At 36.5% G+C, this 20,504-nt stretch overlaps 1 protein-coding gene across 2 annotated transcripts; it reads right to left on the reverse strand.

Moving 5' to 3' along the window:
* Positions 1-312: 312 nt before the first annotated feature.
* On the reverse strand, positions 313-19,652 carry Dna2 (DNA replication helicase/nuclease 2). Of its 2 annotated transcripts, none has more exons than XM_067118911.1 (17): positions 19,496-19,652; positions 13,553-15,945; positions 12,585-12,702; positions 10,533-10,703; positions 9,831-9,940; positions 9,312-9,456; positions 8,130-8,230; positions 7,553-7,705; positions 7,181-7,332; positions 5,912-6,024; positions 5,286-5,417; positions 4,407-4,496; positions 3,611-3,714; positions 2,910-3,096; positions 2,580-2,762; positions 2,273-2,464; positions 313-2,086 (listed from the first exon to the last, which is right to left on the reverse strand). In XM_067118911.1, the coding sequence occupies exons 1-17, from the start codon at positions 19,529-19,531 to the stop codon at positions 1,877-1,879; spliced, it is 4,590 nt and encodes a 1,529-aa protein (XP_066975012.1). In that variant the 5' UTR covers positions 19,532-19,652; the 3' UTR covers positions 313-1,876. The 2 variants fall into 2 exon arrangements, with proteins under 2 accessions (XP_066975012.1, XP_066975013.1); XM_067118912.1 differs by lacking the exon at positions 19,496-19,652 and adding an exon at positions 18,118-19,397.
* Between the last annotated feature and the right edge of the window lie 852 nt (positions 19,653-20,504).

Genomic DNA, 20,504 nt, shown 5'->3' on the forward strand with positions numbered 1-20,504 from the left:
GGTTGCAGCTAGGAGCCAAAAGGACACCTGTAAAGAACCTTAAGTAATGCCTGATGGTACTAACCTTCTTTTTGGGGGGGGTATTATTTTCGTAATTTATTTCTCAAGTACAACTCTTTGGGTTATTTTCTTTAATTATTTTGCATAAAATGACTAGGTTACCAAAGCCATTTCTGCTGCCTCTGTGCAACTGTTGAAAGTCGCACAAACTTTCCTAAATGTCTCAATTCTGTAATCTTGGTTTGTTCCACAAAAAGATCAATTTTAAAGATAAACACACACACGGACTTAGAATCAAGAACAAACAGTTCATTTAAAATATACTTTTGTTTATTAATAATTATCACGTATAAAAAGACAGCATTACAAGAATTCCTTGCAGCGCTAAACAAATGCGCATCTGATGTTTTAAATGAACTGGCAAGGAAACTATATTACAAAAATTATAAGACATCAGTCACTGATTGCATAGGAAACCAGCAATACAGGCAGTCTCATTACAGACGTACATACATACATCCTTCTAATCATTCGGGCATAAAAGGGTTGTTTTTGCTTTACAAATAAACAATTAGTTGCTGCAGAGCAAATCTTTCATGGGTTATAAACTGAAAGACAGTGGGTCTGATTTTCAAAATGCGATTATGTTATACTCAATGCATAACCTACTCCAGTCTTCACTTTACATGCTTCGATGTATACTACTTGTTTGGTCCTACCCATAATAAGTACACTGAAAATTAAATATGTTTTAAGTGTATTGTGCTACAGAATACTACAACTCTTATTTTAATGGGAGTGGTAACATTTACCATACTGTGACATGAAATAGCCAGAATATAGCTAACCTCATACTATACTCATATATTACAATCACATACAATACTCAGGAAACAGTAGCATAGAATTCTGACTAGTCTGGTACAAATCAAAACCCCGTCAGTTGAACTTCAAATATTTGTCAAGTACTCCATACAGATAGCTTTGAATTTTCAGGTTTCATGCAACTGGACAAACCCAAGATTCTCAACTACCTCATATTTCAAGGTTTTAATAATTTTCATCAAATATAAAAACAATACTGTGTAAAATTTGTTGTGCACCAGAAATGTATTATTAAAGTTACTCTGCATATCCCAAAATTTATGAAAAAAACATACTAGAAAAAAAATTAACAACATCAAATAGCTGTGGCTTTGAACTGAATAAGTCATACAGTATAAAATGACATCAGTATTTTGTACTATTTGTAGAGCCTTCAAGAATCCAAGTAACTTCTTCTCAGCAGTCTTAAAATCAAAAGCAGACTCTTAAAGCAGATTACCCAAATGAGTAAATACATAATCAATAAGTTTTTTTACAATTAAATAACAAAACATTAGGTGAAGTTTCCAGAGAAAACTCTCCTTGAAAAAATGAAAACTATAATAAAGCAAGATTAGATGAACGAATATGTAACAAAAACCTTGCTACTTTAAAGGTTAAACTAAATCATTTGAAAAAACTTATATGAAAATGTTTCAAAGAAGAATCACAATATTTCGAAAGAAAATCACTGACACATTCACCAAACGAAAAATCCTACATCAGGAAATACAAGACAAAAGAATTTCAAGTACATTACTACAAAAGTTTATTAAAAATACAAAAAAATTTCAAGTACATTACTGAAAAAGTTTATTAAAAATAGTTAAAAATCATAAAATATATACTGTACATATATACATTTACAAAAAATATTAAATTCATCAAAAAAGGTGTATAATAATGCTCCAGCAACAGACTGGTTTAGTTATTATAATATTTCATCATCTGTTAAATTATGCTTTAACGCTCATCGCTATTACATGCATTTCTGTAAAACTGCAATAATTAGCTAAACAAAAGCCAAACCAGGATCCGACCAACTAAAACCATCGGTGCCTTGTTTAATTTTATACACCTGTGATGACTCCAAAATGTCTGTCAGTTTTTTAAAAGGATTAAAAAGCTGTAACGTTGCCATGTCTCCGATCATGATGAGCTTGTACTTTGCACGAGTTATGGCTACGTTGAGGCGACGTTCGTCTTGTAATATTTCACCAGACTGAGGACAGAAAGCAACACGATTACAAACAAACAAACACAATTTTCACAGCTACTGCATAATAAACAAGATATTATACAGTAATTTATTTCTGGTAAACACATATTTGTCACAAAATAAGTTTCCTGTTCTTAGCCCTCCAAATAAGATAATCAAAATAGTTGATAACAAAACCTGTTTTCTTACCTCTGCCTGTAATATGCCTGACCGTACACATGAATAAATGATGACACTTTTGTCTCGGCCCTGGTACTGGTCAACTGTGTTCACCTCTACTCTGTGCCCCATTTCAACCTCTTTCTTGACATGGTTTGATATATTTTTGACCTGAGCTCGGTATGGAGTGATTACACCTATGTCATCTGCACACACACCTGCCTGAATTATGAGAAAGAAAGAAAAACTAAGGCAAAAAAAATAATATACGGTAACACCATATGATATCTTCTTTGACCAAATAGGCTTTACAGTGCTGCATACCATTCAAACTTACTTTCAATAACACTTTGATCAGGACAAGAACACAGGCAGTCTCCCTGCTATTGATGATCATCTTTGCACAATCACGCTCCTCTGGTGCACCACTGCAAGTGTCCACGAATACAACAGAATGTTCAACGCTGGGGTCCAGCACTATCCTTACCCAATCAGCAACATCAGATGAAGCAGCCAACTCCTGGAAAAAATAAATATAAGAAATTCCTACTACAGAGTCTTTCTCTTGAAGTCATACAGTTACTTTTTAGGGCAATATGAACAAAATCATATATATTTCTCTTTCATAATTCTTCATGAACGCAGAAGTATGTAATAACTCAAATACCTGAAAATGTGGTAACTCTAGTGTCTTTCCCTCGAGCTCAGCATTCGCACACTTTAGCTGACCTTCATACATGAGGCAATTGGCCAACTTCATGATCTGTCCATTCATTCGATACTGCTCAGTCAAACAGGATGTTGCACCCATGGAATCTAGGCGCACGAAGAGAGACTCGCTCATACCAATATCCCTAACAGTAGTAAAGACAACATTGTTACAGAGAAAGTTAATGGAATTTCTTGGACGCTTAAATACTCTTACTATTACATGGGATGTTTTCTGGCGGCATCAGCTAACAGCGCTTCAGTGTTACTGTGCTTAGCTAGCAATGCCGCTAACCAGATTTTTGGCACTGGTAAGCAATTTTCGGCACCAGTAAGCTTTTTACCGGTGTCGGTAAGCAGTTTACCAGCGTTGATAAGCAGTTTACCGGTGTCGGTAAGCAGTTTATCGGCGCCGAAAAGGTTATCAACGCCGATATCCAGTTAGCGGTGCCGTAAGCGTTTTATGGGCACTGTTATCACCGATTTTAGGTTAGCGGCCCTCGGCCGGGAACAGAACCCCCACAGTTAACCCGGGACTGCCTGTATATTTTCAAAATTATTAAATATCTAATCAATGAAATTCATGAACACTAATCAATAAAGCCTTCTTTTAAAAAGGCCAAATTATCCAGTAAATCATGAACGATTTAAAGAGCATACTTAGCCTGTGAGCTTTGTATCACTGGAGGAAGCTGCTGAGGGTCTCCTACTAAGACAAAACGAGAAGCATGAAACAGAGGCCCCAGTGCTGCAGCCTGAAGAACCTGAAGATACAGAGGTACAGAAATAAGTAATGCACCTGTATATAAATCAGTCAATAGCTACAGTACAACAATATACAGTCTGTAAGTTACACTTTTAAGTCTTAATAATTTTTTTTAATTTCAAACAACTTCCACAATTTTCCTTTTGTTAAATAATCTACTGTTTTCATCTTCAGTAACATAAAGAACTATAAGTGAAACATAGACCAAGAATCTCTGTACATATTTTCACACATGATGGTAACCCTGCAGTTTGACCACAAAATATTAATAACACTTAGAAAGACAAGCACCTCACATGTTCCATGACATATGTTTAGCATCATACTGCTTCATTCCAAGGAAAGCCACAAACTACAAATATAACATTACTGTACTGTATTGTACTTTGAAAGCAATGAAAGGAAATAAGAAACTTTTCACATGCAAATATCAGTGCCACTTATGAGGGATAACATGAATGAACATCAAACAAAACTGAAGAGGCCTTATGTTCTCTCCCACAGTGCTAAATATTACAACTCCAAACGAGGTATTCACCCAATGGTACTGCAATTACAGTCTTATTTAGAATAACATGACAAAATTGATATTGCATTGGTTTCACTGAAAGAAACAATGAGAGTACACATGCAATATGGGCAAAAACAATTACTGTATAAGATACGTACAAATTAATCTTAGCAACAAACCTGAGATGCTTCATCTACAATGCAGAAATCAAAGGTCCTCTTTGTAAACAGTACGTGGTTTGCTCCTAAGCAAGTAGAAGCAATAACCAGCTGGAATGAAATGACATAAAAGGATAAATCCTAATCCTCTTCTTTGTTAAGTTTTGACACTATTATCATTACTGTATTATTATAATAAATTAGCTTCACTAGAACCACCAAGTAACCATGTCAAGACTCCCAGGGTTTTCCCAAAGGATTTGTTCTGGGAGTATTGAAACTGGAATACTGTACACTGTCTAGATAAAGAAGTTGGACAGCTGAGTGAGTGATTACGTAACAAATGAATAGTGAAAGGTAGAAACCAACTTATCTTGGGCAAAAGGAACACTGCACAGATCTCTTATACTGTCTACTCTGTGACATGTAAGGCAAAGTCAAAGTGGTGCTGTTTTATAGGGACTTCTGACATGCAGGGCAAGGCTTACCTTACTGAGGATATCTTAGTGCTTTATATATTTTAACCAGCAATTCTACACTATTTGTTTCTCTTCCTATGCTGGCAAAAAAAAGCATTAGCAAATGAAACATGAACGAATTTTCAGTTTATTAAACAGTACACACTATGAACAATTAAAATCAAGGCACAACAAACCCCTGCACACTAAAAAATCCACGATAATATCAATAAAGTACAGTGCATTATTTGTAAAAGTAAAAAACAAAGACTTTTGAACACACCGTTCAGGTATTCGAAAGTCTTTGTTTTTTACTTTTGCAAATACAATTTATTGATATTATTATGGATTTTCAATAAACAATCCACTACACACTATAGTAAGTCAAATTTTATGCTTTTCAGTAGTCAAGCCATGAAATTAAAAATATCTCTTAACCCACCTTATTAGCATAGAATTTTGACAATGAGGCTACATCCTTGAAATCCTTTATAATCACTTCATCAGCATATGAAATCAAGTCGGGATGGATACGAGCTATTCTTCCCAGACGTAGAAAATCGATGTTGAGGGACTTGAAAAAGATGATTTAGAAGTGCATATTCAGTTGTAATCAACTTTCATTAATAATAAGTATAACAAAAAACAAGTTAGCTACACTACTTTTTTAAAAATAAACATAGAATTATGAGCTATGACAAACTAATTTGCCATCTTACTGACAACAAAAACAAATACAAAATTCATTAAAAAACTATACCAAATTTTCACAATCAAAGATTTGAAGCATACACCATGATTACACATGTTAAGCATATCCTTAACTTTTCTGCAAATGTTTAAATATTTACATACATCTAAGAAAGGCTCTGGGCTATAAATACTTTCAGATATGAGAGCTGAATACATGCTACAGAATTAAATTCATTATCATCTAGTAGTTTCAACAGACCGCTGACTGACAATACTTGACTCTCATAAGGCTCAGCAAAACTTTTAACCTGGTTAAAAGCAATCACTTCAACTTACCTTATGTTACAAACAATATGCAAACTATGATACACTTACCTTAAGCTTCAGAAGAATATTATCCACTGCAGAATGGGTGTAACTGGTTAGTAAAACTGAATGACCTAGAGCAACCATCAACTCAACCAAGGCGACAATTGTTGATGTTTTACCTGAGAAAGAATATTGAAAATATATTCTTGTTTTGAAGATGTGGAGTAAACAAGATTTTAATGAATAAAAGTTTTATAACTCTCTCATTATGCCTTGGCAATAATTATTTGTCCACATACTCTATTAAACTCTAGTGATCAAAACCTAGTTTTCATTTTGCATCAAATACTAGATTTGTGTCATCTAAAGCAGGGAAAGTACTACAAGCATCCCTTTTTTCCATCTGATAAAATCAAGGTTATGCAAACATGGTAACAAATCTCACCCAGGGACACAAAGGCCATTATAAGATTTGTTCATTAATAAATTGATAACTTTTCAGATGCTGGGAAATTTGACCTGGCTTTTTGTCACCAGTACAGAGAAGAAATGAGGAAGAAGAGGAACAATGTAGCTGACAGTATGAGTGTTCTGATGAGGTGAAGTGATTCCACTCATAGATAGGGCATCTGCTTCCTCTAGCCATTTCAGTTAATGATTCCCATCTTGAGGCAGATATCTGCCTTAAGTGGGTGTTTAAACATAAATGACAGTAGGATGGTCTGCAGTTTAAGAGAAGAACCTGTTCACAAATATGTTTGCAGCTAAAACAAAGATTTCAGATGTGATAATTTCTGCCAACAAAAAAAAAATTAACAAAAAAAAAAAAATAAATAAATAAAATCAGCATACACACAAATAAAAACCTGCATAGTTGAGAATTCACACACATCAAGGCAAAAAACCATCAAACACAAAACCTGAAACAAGTAAATGAATAAATGAATTAAATCTATTTTTGGACAGCTGGACACTACTCTGAGTCCAAGTTCTTTATATATTAACAAAAGCTTTTCATAGGGCACTCCCAAAGAACATGTTTTTCAACAGTCAGGGAAAAGTGAAGCACAGTTAAGCTGGACATAAAAGGCAGAAAACAATGCACAGTACCATTCACAGTGTACAACAGTGTACAATTGAAAAGGCTACAAAAAATTTTTTTATTTCTAACGTCAAGTACTACGTCAATATCATCCACATTTTTAGGTGAGCTTTTCACTTTGAGTCCTCTCCACTTTAGAATAAACTACCTTTTCTCACTAAATACTGGACATTAAATACGAAGCAATAAAGTTTAAAGTTCTTCAAAGTTGGCACTAAACGTATTTTACTCACCAGTACCAGGAAAGCCCTTAAGAAGGCTATAATCATCTGCCATCAGTGTTCTAAGAACTGCACGCTGTTGGATTTTATTCAACCGCTTCAAGATGTGCTTTCCTTTACTTACAACCTCTTGTGGAAGGCCCTTCTTGAAAGATGGCACAGTTCTGGAATCAAAAAAAGGAAATGGAAGTAATTCTGAAGAGAGGTGACAGGAAATAGCTTTGATTCAAGGCTGAAGGAGATAGGGATGGTCATGATACAGCTGAGAAATTAGCTAAGAGATTTATTCAATAATGGGAATGCAGTCTTCAGTCTAAAAGATCATAATGTTTTGGCACACAATATGTACACATACCTAGATGTCAACCAGAAGGATCAACTTACTTGTCAATTATCAGTGACCTTAAAACAGTGGCCCTTGGGGTGTCCATCAAGAGCCTAGCAAGATTTGTGAAGTTAATACTCATCGTGTTCTGGTACTCACAGCGGTCGACAGAAAAGATCTTGCTTCGCCAGTTGGGATAGTCCTTCAGATTTCTGTGAATAAAATAAGAAATGACGTTATACCAAGATGAGCATGTAACCTCGTTATTAAGCCCATTTTAAACAAACAAAGACAGCCATTCAGGTAGCATCTAAATTACAAAGACATTAAAATGACAATGTGAGGAAAAAACCTGACAGCACAAAAATGCTGATCAAAACCCTTAATGTTGGGAGAAAAACTCTCTATCACAAGAGTTAATAAATGTTCTAAAGGGTCCACAATATTATAATTGTTAAAGGCTCGAGTACAATTTTATAAAAGCTTTTATAAAATTCTACTCGAGCCTTTAACAATTATATCATTGTGGACCCTTTAGAAAAACCCTTAACATAACTAGCATGTAAAGAGTGCAGGCACTATAGTTTGAACACAGGTAAACTTAAAAACTATGAGATAAACAAGTCTGCTGCTTACCGGTCCATCATGACACAAACTCCTCCAGTCCTGAAGCTTGAAATAACTCCTACACACAAAGCAAGTTCAGTATAAGATGAAATTACAACACTCTCTGAAACCTGAAAGCAAAAATTTAATTTTTGGTCTTGCAGGTTGTAAATTTTAATGAGTAATCTATAAATTTTAATTCCTAAACTTTGATAACAAAGCCAATGACATTTTGGGAACTTCTTGGACATGGGACATGAAGAAATATGGAACAGTTAATTAGAAAACTAACAGATCTGGAAGCAACAGGACAAAGGCCTGTATGAAAGCCAAGGAAAACAGTGAAAAAAAGGCACAGATAAAGACCCAGAAATGGCATGATTTAATGTGTAACCCAACAAAGGGAAAAGGTGACTGAAAAACGTAATGAAGACAAAAAATGACATCAGACTGGAAATATTCTGTAGAGAGTAAAAGAATGCTCATAAACATTACATTTGCCTCTTGCGGCAGCCTTCCCACAAGAAAAAACTATTGGTGGTAAAATAAAATTTTGTCTTTTGTATGAATGCCATGTGCCTCCAACCCTCAAAATGGTCCAAAATGCAATATACACTTCCATTAATTTTAGCAATTTTCATTAGTTATAATTTCTGCTAATGAATTGCATCATGTTCCACCTTCAGTACATAAATAACTAAGCATATTATAACAATGTAAAACCAAAAACTACAACAATTGTGTGCACAATGGTAAATAAAACAGCAAGACACATTATGGTCAATACACAACACTGCATATAACAGCAAGGCACACACTCACCAAAGCCACTACACACACTACAAAACACATCCCTGATCACAGGTAAAAAACCAAAAGTAAGCTGCAAATGTGAGATCCTGCTGGCGTTTGTGGTCCTAAAGCAGTGCGAGACCCAACAGGAGACCACAGTCCTGAGGATATCCACATTAAAATAATTCATATAAACCTGTACACAATACTTTTAACATAAAAAAACAAGGCAACCCACAGATGGTACATTTGCAATTGCTAATACTAGTAACCTCAAGCTAATTTCCTGCTAAAATTCTTGATCACAATAATGTACAAAAATCACATTCCAAATTTCAACCATTTCTCTAACTTGAAAGCTAAACCAAAGTTTAATATCCATTTCATCATTTAAAAGTACTCAACAGAAAAAGTGTATACCTGGAGGCCAACATCTTCCAAATTCACATGGTTAGGGTGAGAGGGGGAACGAATGAAAGTGTGGAGAAAATGACCAGCTTCGTATTCTTGAACCTCACAACTTGGGTCTAGTATTAATGATGACAGGCAGTCACCTGAAGCTTCCCTGAAAAAAATTATAAGCATAAATTAAAATACAAAATTTTATATACTTTTTGTTCTAGAAATAAAGAATCATAATCTGCCTATGCTGTACTATCTTGTACATTCTGCGTTAGCTGAGAATACTCCTTAACAAATTAAATGTTTTGTTTCTGTCATAAACTGACTTTCCCTCCAGGAGGTAATCTTACTTAACAAATCAAAAATGCCATTGTTTTCTGAGGAAACACAAGAGCATATCATCCAGGACTGAACAGCAAACTTGGTCATTCTTAGCCTTCAAACATGAAGCCAGCAGACTGGAGTTGAGTAAAACATTGGTCTGAGTTTGTGTAAACATAAAAAGCCAAGTGACAAAAACAAATGGCAAAATATTACCTTTTGGAAGCATCCTGACACCAAAGAGCTCGAATGGCACCATCCTTCTTGTTGACAGATATTTCTAAGTGCAGAAGTAGACACCAAAGTCGGAAATAATCTAAATGACTCTAAAAAAAAAAAAAAGATAATACAGAATTGTATGAATTACTGTAAATCAATTTTTCATGCAGTCAAAGGCAGCACAGAAAGACAAATTTTTTTTGCTGTGACGACCTGCGACATGGGTCTTATGTAATTATTAACTAGTGCTTCATTCTTTACAGTATATAATTAAGCTCTGGCTACAAAAATCTGACCTAGCATAATGGGAATAAAAAAAGCAAGTAGCAATTTATAAGACCACCAAGTTTGCTATCTGATTTCCCATAGTAGAGGCTTTCCCATAATTTCATAAAAGCTAAAATTCAATAAGAATTTACTAGGCCAAAAAGCAGTAACTACTAATTCTAAGCAACAGCTCAACTATAAAGTTATGATCAACTTTTAAGGACACAACAATGGGCTAGGAATAATATTTTCACTTGAGATATGGCACTTTCCTGACCAATGAAGGTTAATATGGCCCTAAACAATCAACATTCTTGTATAACCCTTATATCCATTCAATATACATTCTAGACTATAAAATTTTTGGTGCTACAAACCACACATTCTGATCATCCAGGGCCGGCCTTGAGCAAATTCTAAGAAATACCCTACCTGCATAAGATGTCCCGTTGCTTGCGGAATCAGTGTGGCCATGGCATGAGATGGATCTGGGGTTATTTCTTCGATGCTCTTCTGATATACTGTGCACGTTAACAGATGGGCGCATCTGCTGCAAGCCCTTTCAAAGCTAATTGTTTCCGGTAAGTGTGGTGGTTTTGGAATCTGTAATTTCACAAACTTTTTACAGTCACTTTGTCAGCGATAACAATGCATACAGGGATCAGTTTGACTAGTTACTTCAAATATAAAATTTGAAAAGACATTGAATTCTGTCAATACAACCCTCTTCATGTTATTTGTGGTGAAACATATAAACTGCCAACTCAGTTTCCTTGTACCTAATGTTACCATGAAGCTTCCATTTAGTAATTAAAGCTGAAGTGTTCACAACTGATACCACTGGAGTAAGAGGTGATATTGAGCTTGAACAATACCAGCCTGCCTGCAACTACTTGCTTATCAATAACTCACCCATAATTTGATGATTGGCTCACCCTTAAACTGACGAACAGCATGGCAAAAAAGCAGGATTGAGAGAAAGAAAATCTCATAAAAAGTAGTACAGTCACCACCCTACTTATGAACATTCAGATATACGAACAGGCAGGGTCATATGTTAAAACTGTTTTTGGAGCGCTGCCCTTTGCCATCCGTTAGTTTAAATTTTGCTCTGCATGCCTATTCTGCTAGTAAGAAATTTTGCAAAGAACCGAGAACGCAAGGAAGAAGAACCTGTCCCTTTAACCCCTTCCCTGATCCTGAGTATTCTCATGATTAACTACCACGTATTCTGCTTACAATCACGATTGCACTCGTTCATACTCTTAAAATATTCCTACTTATTTCTATCTTCCCAATTTAACTTGATGAATTCCCATTTTCTATATTTCCAATCCCCATAGGAACAATTTAGTGTGTATTTTTGTCAATAGATGGCGGTGTGCATTGTTTACTTTGTAAAAAAGTTAAGTATATCTTAGTTTAACCAGACCACTGAGCTGATTAGCAGCTCTCCTAGGGCTGGCCCGAAGGATTAGATTTATTTTTACGTGGCTAAGAACCAATTGGTTACCTAGCAACGGGACCTACAGCTTATTGTGGAATCCGACCCACATTATAGCGAGAAATGAATTTCTATCACCAGAAACAAATTCCTCTTGTTCTTCACTGGCCGGTCGGAGATTCGAACTCGCGACCAGCAGAGTGGTAGCTGAAAACGGAACCCGCTCACCCAGCGAGGAACTGTTTACTTTGTGAACTTCCAATGTCAGACGCTGCTACTGTACTGTATTGTGAAATTCTCTCCAAGTTCATAATTTTCAAAACAGAAAAAATACTAAATTTTTAATGCTGCATAAATCTAAATTTTACCTTCTCTTTACCTTTCTAAAATCCAAATTAATTCTTTATAATACTGCATGATTTAAAAATACACTGAAAATAGTATAATCTATGACTCCCTAGGTAACTCAAATGTAAACACCAACAAAATTTATGACTACATATTAAAAACCAACTAACAACTAACAAACAAGTCAAGATACAAATGGCCGTCCCGAACATAACTCGTTCAAAAATCGGGTAGTGATTGTATTTAATGAAAAAAATTATTTTTTATTAAAGACCTTACATCTGTTTCATAACAAATCCATATCTTATACATAGCTAAAATTGCCACAAAGGACTCTTACTCTCATGACACAGGACTGACCAGAAAATTTTTCCATCACTGGTAGAGACACTGCACTTGACTAGACATGCCATTTGAACATGTCAACACAAATAAGAGGGTTGTCAAATTTTAAAACACATGTAGATCATACTTACTAATGAAATAATTTCAGAAACGTTAATTACAAAGCAGTACATTGCCTAATTAATGATCATACTGGAAAAAGTAATGTTTGACAATAATATATAACCAAGAATTTTCAGATTCTGTACAGTGGCTCTTAATGTTGTATCTTTAGTCTATATATATCAAAAAGAGGCATCTTCTACGTACTAATTAATATGTGAAAATAGAAAACAAAACTAACTTACACTACTGTCTTCCACAATAGTTGGTTGAGCTGTAAGGTAATGTATCATCTCATTTCTCAGCTGGATGAGACCTTTTTTCTCCTTTTCGCCTGCAGGAACTTCCTCCATAGCACCATCCCTAGAAATTTTAGAACTACAGTTCCCAAAACAAACAGCTTATATTCTATTCAACAGTGTTAGAAGTAGAGGCTATACATATGACACCATCAATGTTCAGATAAAGAGGAAAAGGTTGATGCAGAATTTTTTAACAGTTGCAGATATAGAATACAATATGGAATTTAGGCCAAAGACCAAGCACTGGGACCTATGAGGTTATCCAGCGCTGAAACGGAAACTGACAGTAAAAAGGTGTGAAAGGTGGAACAAAATGGAAACTGGCAGTAAAAAGGTGTGAAAGGTGTAACAGGAGGGGAAACCTCACACTTGCACTATGAATTGATTGTTAGGAGAGGATGGAAAGTAAGATGAACAGAGGTAGAGTAGAAAGGAATGAAAGGGGTTGCAGCTAGGGGCCGAAGGGATGCTGCAAAGAACCTTAAGTAATGCCTACAGTGCACTGCATGAGGAGCACTGATGGCACTACCCCATTTGGGGTGTTGCAGATACAACATGAACTCAAGAAGGAGGGGAATCGAAAACATGAGTGTTTCACCACACTTGTGGGGAAATTCCTCACCTTAGGGAAAGTGCAAGATTTTGTCTTACTCACTTCTTAGTCCATTTGTGAAATACAGTGTATCAACGTGATACACTCTACTAAGGCAATGGATTGTATTTCATATTGTATAAAAATATCAGAATGCAGTTGTATCTTTCATCTCACATAAAGGAATATGAGCAATAGAAGATTCTTCTCTCAAGACACTATATGCTAAGAACAGCACATTCACACTTACAGAGCTTATGGCCTAAATGAATAATAAAAAAAAAGAATCAAGCTAAAACTAGAACTGAAAGTCACTCACTTTAGGTATAAAAGAAGACCAGACTGTGGATCATCTCTCCTGTCAGCACTCATCATGCTGTAAAGAGTAACCTGCCCTCGATGTTCAGCTGAGAAGCTAGATCGGCCAGTTTTTAATTCCAGAGGAACTACCTTTGTGGATCCTCTGCTGCGAGCCTTAACAGTTAAATCAACTTTGCCCTTAACTCCAAATTTAGGAGACCAAATGTTCTCCTCAATATCATTAACTTCCAGTATATTTCCCTGCCACTGGTTTTTTCTTGGGACATCGCCATCTTGTATCTGTACAAGACCACTCCCCAAATATCGCTGTGACCAGCTAAGAATACGAGGCAAGTAATTACTCATTTCTTCGTATATGGCCGCCTCAGTTATACTCAAGCCATACATTTCACACAACATTCTGGGATGTGACACAAGCTGTCTCATGAGAGTTTCTAACCTTTCCCTGGATGTAATCTTATCTTTAACAACATCCTGAAAGAGCTGATGGACGAGGCTTCCAATTAACATGGACTTGTTCCCGGAATCCATTCCTCTGAATCGCTCATTCAGAACAGATTTGCGGCGGCAAAAAACAGCTGATACGATGGATGTACCAGATATGAGGTAATCAGGATTGATAACGATGATTCCTTGGTTGTTGTCAATAGTATAATGGCCATCAGTATCTTTTGCGAAGAGAATGTGCACTATGTCACCCTCTGATATTGCACTCTGAGCCCAAAACCCTCTAAGGGAACAAGTTCTCTTTTCTTCATTGTGAAGAGAAGTAATTTGAACAACCATCTGTCCTTCATATGGACGACGTTCAACACTTGTCACAATATGACGACCAAATTTACCACGAAATGCAAAAGAGTCTGCTCCTAGACCTTCACTTAAAATCTTCCTTACAGTCTTGTTTTCAGTAGTATTTGCTGACACTGGCTCCTTGAATGGAGACATTTTTTCAAAACTAGATGCTAGGTCCTCACCCAACATATTAACCAATGAATTCTCAAAATCAAAATCTAACTCTGATCCGTTATTTCTATCTTTGGGGCTTTCATCTTTTCCATCATTGGGATCTATTGTAAATTCTTGTGATGCTTTGATGACATCCTCTTCAGATTTTAATTCGATGTCTTTATCCTCATCTGAAACCGACTGAATGTCATCTTCAGCATTAATGGCTATAGTTTCATTTATTATATTTCTGACAGGGACTAACTCTTCTACGCTATTCTCAGTAGTCTTATTGCCTTCGATTTTCAAGGTTTCTCCTAACTGCACAGAGCTATTCTTCACAAGATCTTTCTTGACACCTTTGTGACTCAGCATACTACCCTGAAGCAAACTAAAACTACCGTCACTCTCCGAACCACTAACAGGAGAATGGCAATTGAATTTGGTTATAAGATTTAACTTGCATTGGTTTATATCATTCACCTCTGGACTTTTATCTGGATTAATAACACGTTTGGGATCGGGAGAAATTCCCGTCCCTGTTATAGCAGGCCTTTTGACAGAAGGGCGCACTCCCACATCTTTGTTCTCTTTGTCACACACACTGGCAGTCATTCTTTTACCAAAAATTCCATTATCAATATCAGCTTCATTTTTAATAATAGGAATTTCCTTGTTTATGTTATCTATCTTTTGCAAGGGCTTATTTTTTAGTCCTGATGGATGTGGTCTGCTCGTAGCATCTTTGCTTTTTAGAGATATAAGCTTTGGCTTTAAGACATTCTGCTTTCTAGCATTTAAAGACCTGGAGCTAAGTAAGGAGAGTGAAATTTTAGGTCCCCTGCTTCTTGAAAACTTTGGTATGTTAAGACTCGATACCATACAGACTGGCTTTGCTTGGGGTGTAGGAGGAAGGATATCGGGATCGCAATCCAACTCATCGTCAATCACAAATCTTTTGCACTTTGCCCCTACTTCTGGTGTGCCTTCTATGACGTCTGCTTCTGAATTAAAAGATGAGTCTGCAGACTCTTGTGAATTACAACTTGTGACATGGGGCTCTGACTCTGTAATCTGAGGAAAGTTTGGTACCTTCAGAGTGCGAGTTTTATCCTCAGCTCTAATCTTTGGTGTTGGTGGAATGAAGTCCGGACTACAGTCTTCATCCTTAGCTAATATACATTTCTTACTTTTCTCCTTACTTGGTGGCTGACTCTCACAGATTTCATTATCAGAATCAGAGGACATATCTGATAAACCTTGTGAATCCATATCTGACTTCTGGGGCAATTTTTTTTTGCCTTCAGAGGATCCAGAAGTCTCCCTTGTTTTGGCAGACTTCTGGAGGCTTTTTGCCGAAACTCCATCACCAACTGTGGTGAAAAGTTTAGAACTTGCTGGAGCAAAATATGATGATATTTTCTTCTGTCCATGGTCTTTCTTAGGCTGAAATAGAAAAAATTAAAAACATTATTGCAATCTGCACTTAATATATAGTATACTATATCATAAATAGCAAAATACTATTTCATCAAATAACTGCTATAAACTGGAGCTTTTATAGACAAAAGATGTTGAGATGTCATGTGGTTCACTGTCTACTTTTCCGACATAGCTGCAGCCTGTAAAGAATAGTACGGGATTGAATAAACGTACATAAAAAAGCATAGTATTCTGAAAGCTATTAAATACTGTATATATGTAAGGTCTACATACGTGTAAAATCAGAAGGGCTTAAAGGGTGAGACATGCAGACAAACATCAAAAGGGGCTGGCATAGGTGGAAAAATGGATCACAACATTTTGACAAAGCTGGTCACCAGGAAAAATGGAGAATGGTAAGCTACTGAAAACTGTGCACACACACTTCAATATTTTGAGAGGATGCAGGAGAAGAAAAATGAGAAAGCCAGCCTGCTGGAGTGGAACAACCTTAACATCCATGAAGCACACGAGTGCAAGCCAAAGAGAGGTGCGTAATGCAGTTTTGGGAGGGGAGGTGCTTATGTGCTGCTCATGAATCTTCTGTGTAGTTGCGTCACGTAGCCTTTTCTGATTTGATGAAGTGGCTCCAGGTATAACTGTTCCAATACAAGCATTTTGAAATGAGGCTGCTAGCCCCATTTAGTTGAAGTTGAGTCATGGAAAGATGTGAGCTAAGCCTCTATAGAGTTAGAGGACATCATATGTGAAGTTAGGTTAACCTAGCCTATGTGAGCTGAGAGAGGGGATCCATGAGGGGGAAGACCACATCAGTAATACTGTAGATGTCACTGAGTTCTAGGTGAAGTGAAATCCTGAGTCACTTACGGCCTGGAGTATGCTTCATGATTTTGGCAAGGCATGAGCCTAGGTCACAGGCTACTACAGAACTAGCATTTCAATGAAAACACTGGCCTACTCTTATGGTTACAAAAATGCTAAAGAAAGATAAATTAAATTCTTGCCACCAATCATATAACACAACAGTAAAATGACAATGGTTGCAATGTTTTTTCCTCTAATGTATAAGGGTCATCACATAATATCTTACATATATATGCTATTATATAATTACAATTAATGCATAAAGGCTTCATCAATTTTCTAATACATACTCCAGTTGATGTTTCTTGTACTTTCTTGCAGACGCCCACCCAAATCTTATGGAAATACAATGCACACACAAGAAAACCTTACCTCTGTGATATCTTTTCATCTCCGTCATAGCCTGGTAGTTTGGTAACATTTTTGCCCACAAATGTTGACATTCTCAGGATTTAGTTTCTGGATATTTTCAGCCTCTGTCCAATTTCTGGTACCAAGTGTTTAGTTCTGAATTGCTTTCTTTGGTTACTGCTATGCAAATTTTACCAGTTTTAATAATTAACAAATAATTTGCTAACATTTGTGCGTCTAAGCCAATGGACATCAACTGAATCGGTGAGGATGTAATCATCCACCGCACATGGTTTTTCCATGACAGCCTTTACGAGAACTTTTTCAAGAAAAGGTTCATATTGAGGTGTGGGAATTTCCCCCCTTACCAAGTAATTTTTATGACAGCAGTCATGCAAATCTCATATCCACTGCTATTTGCTCAATAGTGCACAAATGTACCATGAACCAACCTTTCAAAGTATAGCCTAATAGATCCATTACAACTGAAGACTACTGCCACAACCTGCTTCCTGCCAGTCATCAACCACAATATTTACCCCCACTTTTGTTTATGCCTGTTATTTGTGTTATGATAATTAATGACTTTTTGTTTTTAACGTTCATCCACAAGGAGGCTAGTACTAAACATGACACCCACTTTGTATGTAAACTGGTAATTACTGAACCAGAAGGATGTGGTAGTAGTGTTCAGTTTCACCCTTTGCTAGGCTAACCTAAAGGCCGAAAGTATGAGAGAGACTGACAAAGTGTACATTTTGCAAAGGTCCACACTCTCCACAAAAAGGTAGAGATAAAGGTCAGGGAAGGATGTAGGGTGTCCCTGATATGTTTTCCTACATTATTTACCTTTGTCTCAGTTTCTCCCATTGTGATTTTTTTTTTAAACTAATTAGGGCTGAGCCTGGCTCCTACAGACATAAACCATATATTTCCCCTAAGCTTTTCTTACTTACTTACTTGTTACTTGTTGACGGCTTATCCAGGTCCTGCACCACTTCCAAAGCGCTCGCAGGACCTCCATTATCAAATTAATAGTTTATCCATCAGATGTATTTACTCACACTGCATATTCCACATTCACTGTTTGACATTCCATATCAAAGCATTGATTAAACAAAAAATTTTCAAGTTTCTTTCTGAAAGACTTCAAATCCTCAATCTGTCTCGGCTCAAGAGGAAGCTTGTTAGTATATAATCTAGGAGTTGTGTATTTCAAAGCTCTGGAGCCACAGAATGAGGAAAAACACGGCTCTACCAAAATGAAACCATCTGTAACTAGTCTCGTATCAGATCGATTTATTGTTCGTATAATCTGTAATAGGTCCCTCAAATATCAAGGAGAGCCAGTCTTAACAACTTGATGGGTCAAAACACATCACTTGAATAGGTATTTCTAGGTAATAGCTCTGCACGGACTATTACCTTGGAAATTGATGTTTCCTAACTTTTAGTGTTGCTGATGAAGGAGGTGGTGTTGTTTATTGTCGGTCAATTATTATTAACCTCATATCTATCCAACGTGGTTGGGGACCCTTTGGGAACGCAGGGTTTTGGAAAGCCTGGAACTCCATGTTGTTATGGAATGGTTCCGTGCATGCTCAAGTCATCAGGAAGCCGTATGTTTAAGAAGGGCTGGCTAAGGAAACCTAATATAAAAGGAACTATACTAACCTAATGTATCCTAACCTAACCTAACCGGCTGTGTTACTTAGGCTAGTTTGGGGGGGGAGGTGAAGGAAACTCCACTTTTTACCAAAAGCTCCTCTGTAACATGCATGGTAGCAATCCAGCATGGCCAGCGTACAACTTCTGAGGTTAATTACATGTTAATTAGGCTACAGTCGACCGAAAAAAATAACGATAAATTCTTAATAAGCAACCAAAATACTATAAGAAAAATTAATTTCCAAAGTATCCTAACACCCAGTGCAGAGCTCTTCCTTAGTTCTACCCTTGAATAGGCTATCATTCTGTCCTTCACCGGAAGCCAGTGGAAATTAATTAAGACAGGGGTAACCCTGTCCCGCGAAGCAGCACCCGTATTAGTCCAGCAGTTCTGTTCATAATTTTCTAGTTTCTTGAGCTGTACACGGGCAACTTATTGTACACCTAATTACAATAATCCACACGGTTTATGGCACAGTTGATGAGAACATTCTTAACAGAGCTCTCATCAAGTTATTTCCTCAAAAGGCTGTATTCTAGCTTAATTTCATAATCGTTAGCCGTCACATCTTACCCACGGCAGATAAGACAAGAAAAAAAAAGTTTGCGCGTCGATAACTATTCAACAAAGACTAAAAGTATAAAAAAGAACCTTGTTTATTTGACTTACGGACACTTTACGATTAAGACTGAGTTTTTTCACCATTTCCGTCTAGATTTCAGTAATAATAAAAATAATACAGTTTCACGCCTCGACAAACATTGCCTCACGTCCAAACTTGAATGTTTTGTGGTCGAGGCGGGAATGATTGTCAGTTTCATTTTGGATGATAATAGTCTCGGTAAGCTTTTCCTCTACAACGGCACGCCCTTACTGTTCTCTTTTTTCTTTCTCCTAAATCTATCTTTTCTTTTATCTTCCTTGCATATCTGGTATATAATATTTTCAATCACAGGGCTAATGTAGAAGATCATAACAGTGTCTGTTATAGTCTAAGAATGATTTACTGAAGAAGTTAAATGATTTATTAACCGGGATACGGTCTCATCCAGCATCTTTCTTTCCTCTTCTTTTCTCTTTCTCCCACGTCTCGCTCATAATTAATGGAATCACAAGACTGTTATAGAAGGCTATATCAGTTTCTATTATACTCTACAAAATTATTTACTGAAGAATTTAAAGGACTTAATAACCAATTAAGTCGCCAGAGTAGAGCTGAATGCATCTGCACGGGATTCAGTGGCATCCATCCGTGCCGAACTTCATTGTAATTGACAGACCGTTATAGTAATTTGTTCTTTGTATAAGTAGTTGTGACGTATTTATGTTTAAATGTTTATTTAGGACAGTTACGTATCTCTATAGAAATGTCCCATATTCACATTCTGAAAATGCGTTACGTATCCTTTATTGTGCACATTGCATGCCTTCGTTTTGTAACATATTCGTTATTTTTCTATCCGGTATTGATAAATGCTTTTATCATTGCATAACCACCCGAATTACAGTCATCATTTTTAATTTAGTTTCCCTTGCGTCATGGCGCTCGTTTTCTGCAATATCCTCTCAAGGCGACGTCAACCTGTAAGCAACAGTCAGCGTTGCCACGCGTAGGTAGATTTCCCTACAGTAGGTGTAAATGCATCCTTACGCAGGGAAATATAGAGGAATTTCCGTA

This window comes from Macrobrachium rosenbergii, chromosome 16 (assembly GCF_040412425.1).
Source record: "Macrobrachium rosenbergii isolate ZJJX-2024 chromosome 16, ASM4041242v1, whole genome shotgun sequence".
Taxonomy (NCBI): Eukaryota; Metazoa; Arthropoda; class Malacostraca; order Decapoda; family Palaemonidae; genus Macrobrachium; species Macrobrachium rosenbergii.

What these genes read in the sequence shown, in the direction of transcription:
- Dna2 (XM_067118911.1), bottom strand. Translation starts at nt 19,531, where the DNA reads ATGGTGAAAAAACTCAGTCTTAATCGTAAAGTGTCC. An exon ending in TAAGGGCTTTCCTGGTACTG is followed by an intron (nt 6,025 to 7,180) that starts GTGAGTAAAATA and finishes ATTCTTTCTCAG; the next exon opens with GTAAAACATCAACAATTGTC. An exon ending in TTGTAGATGAAGCATCTCAG is followed by an intron (nt 3,715 to 4,406) that starts GTTTGTTGCTAA and finishes CTGTATCTTCAG; the next exon opens with GTTCTTCAGGCTGCAGCACT.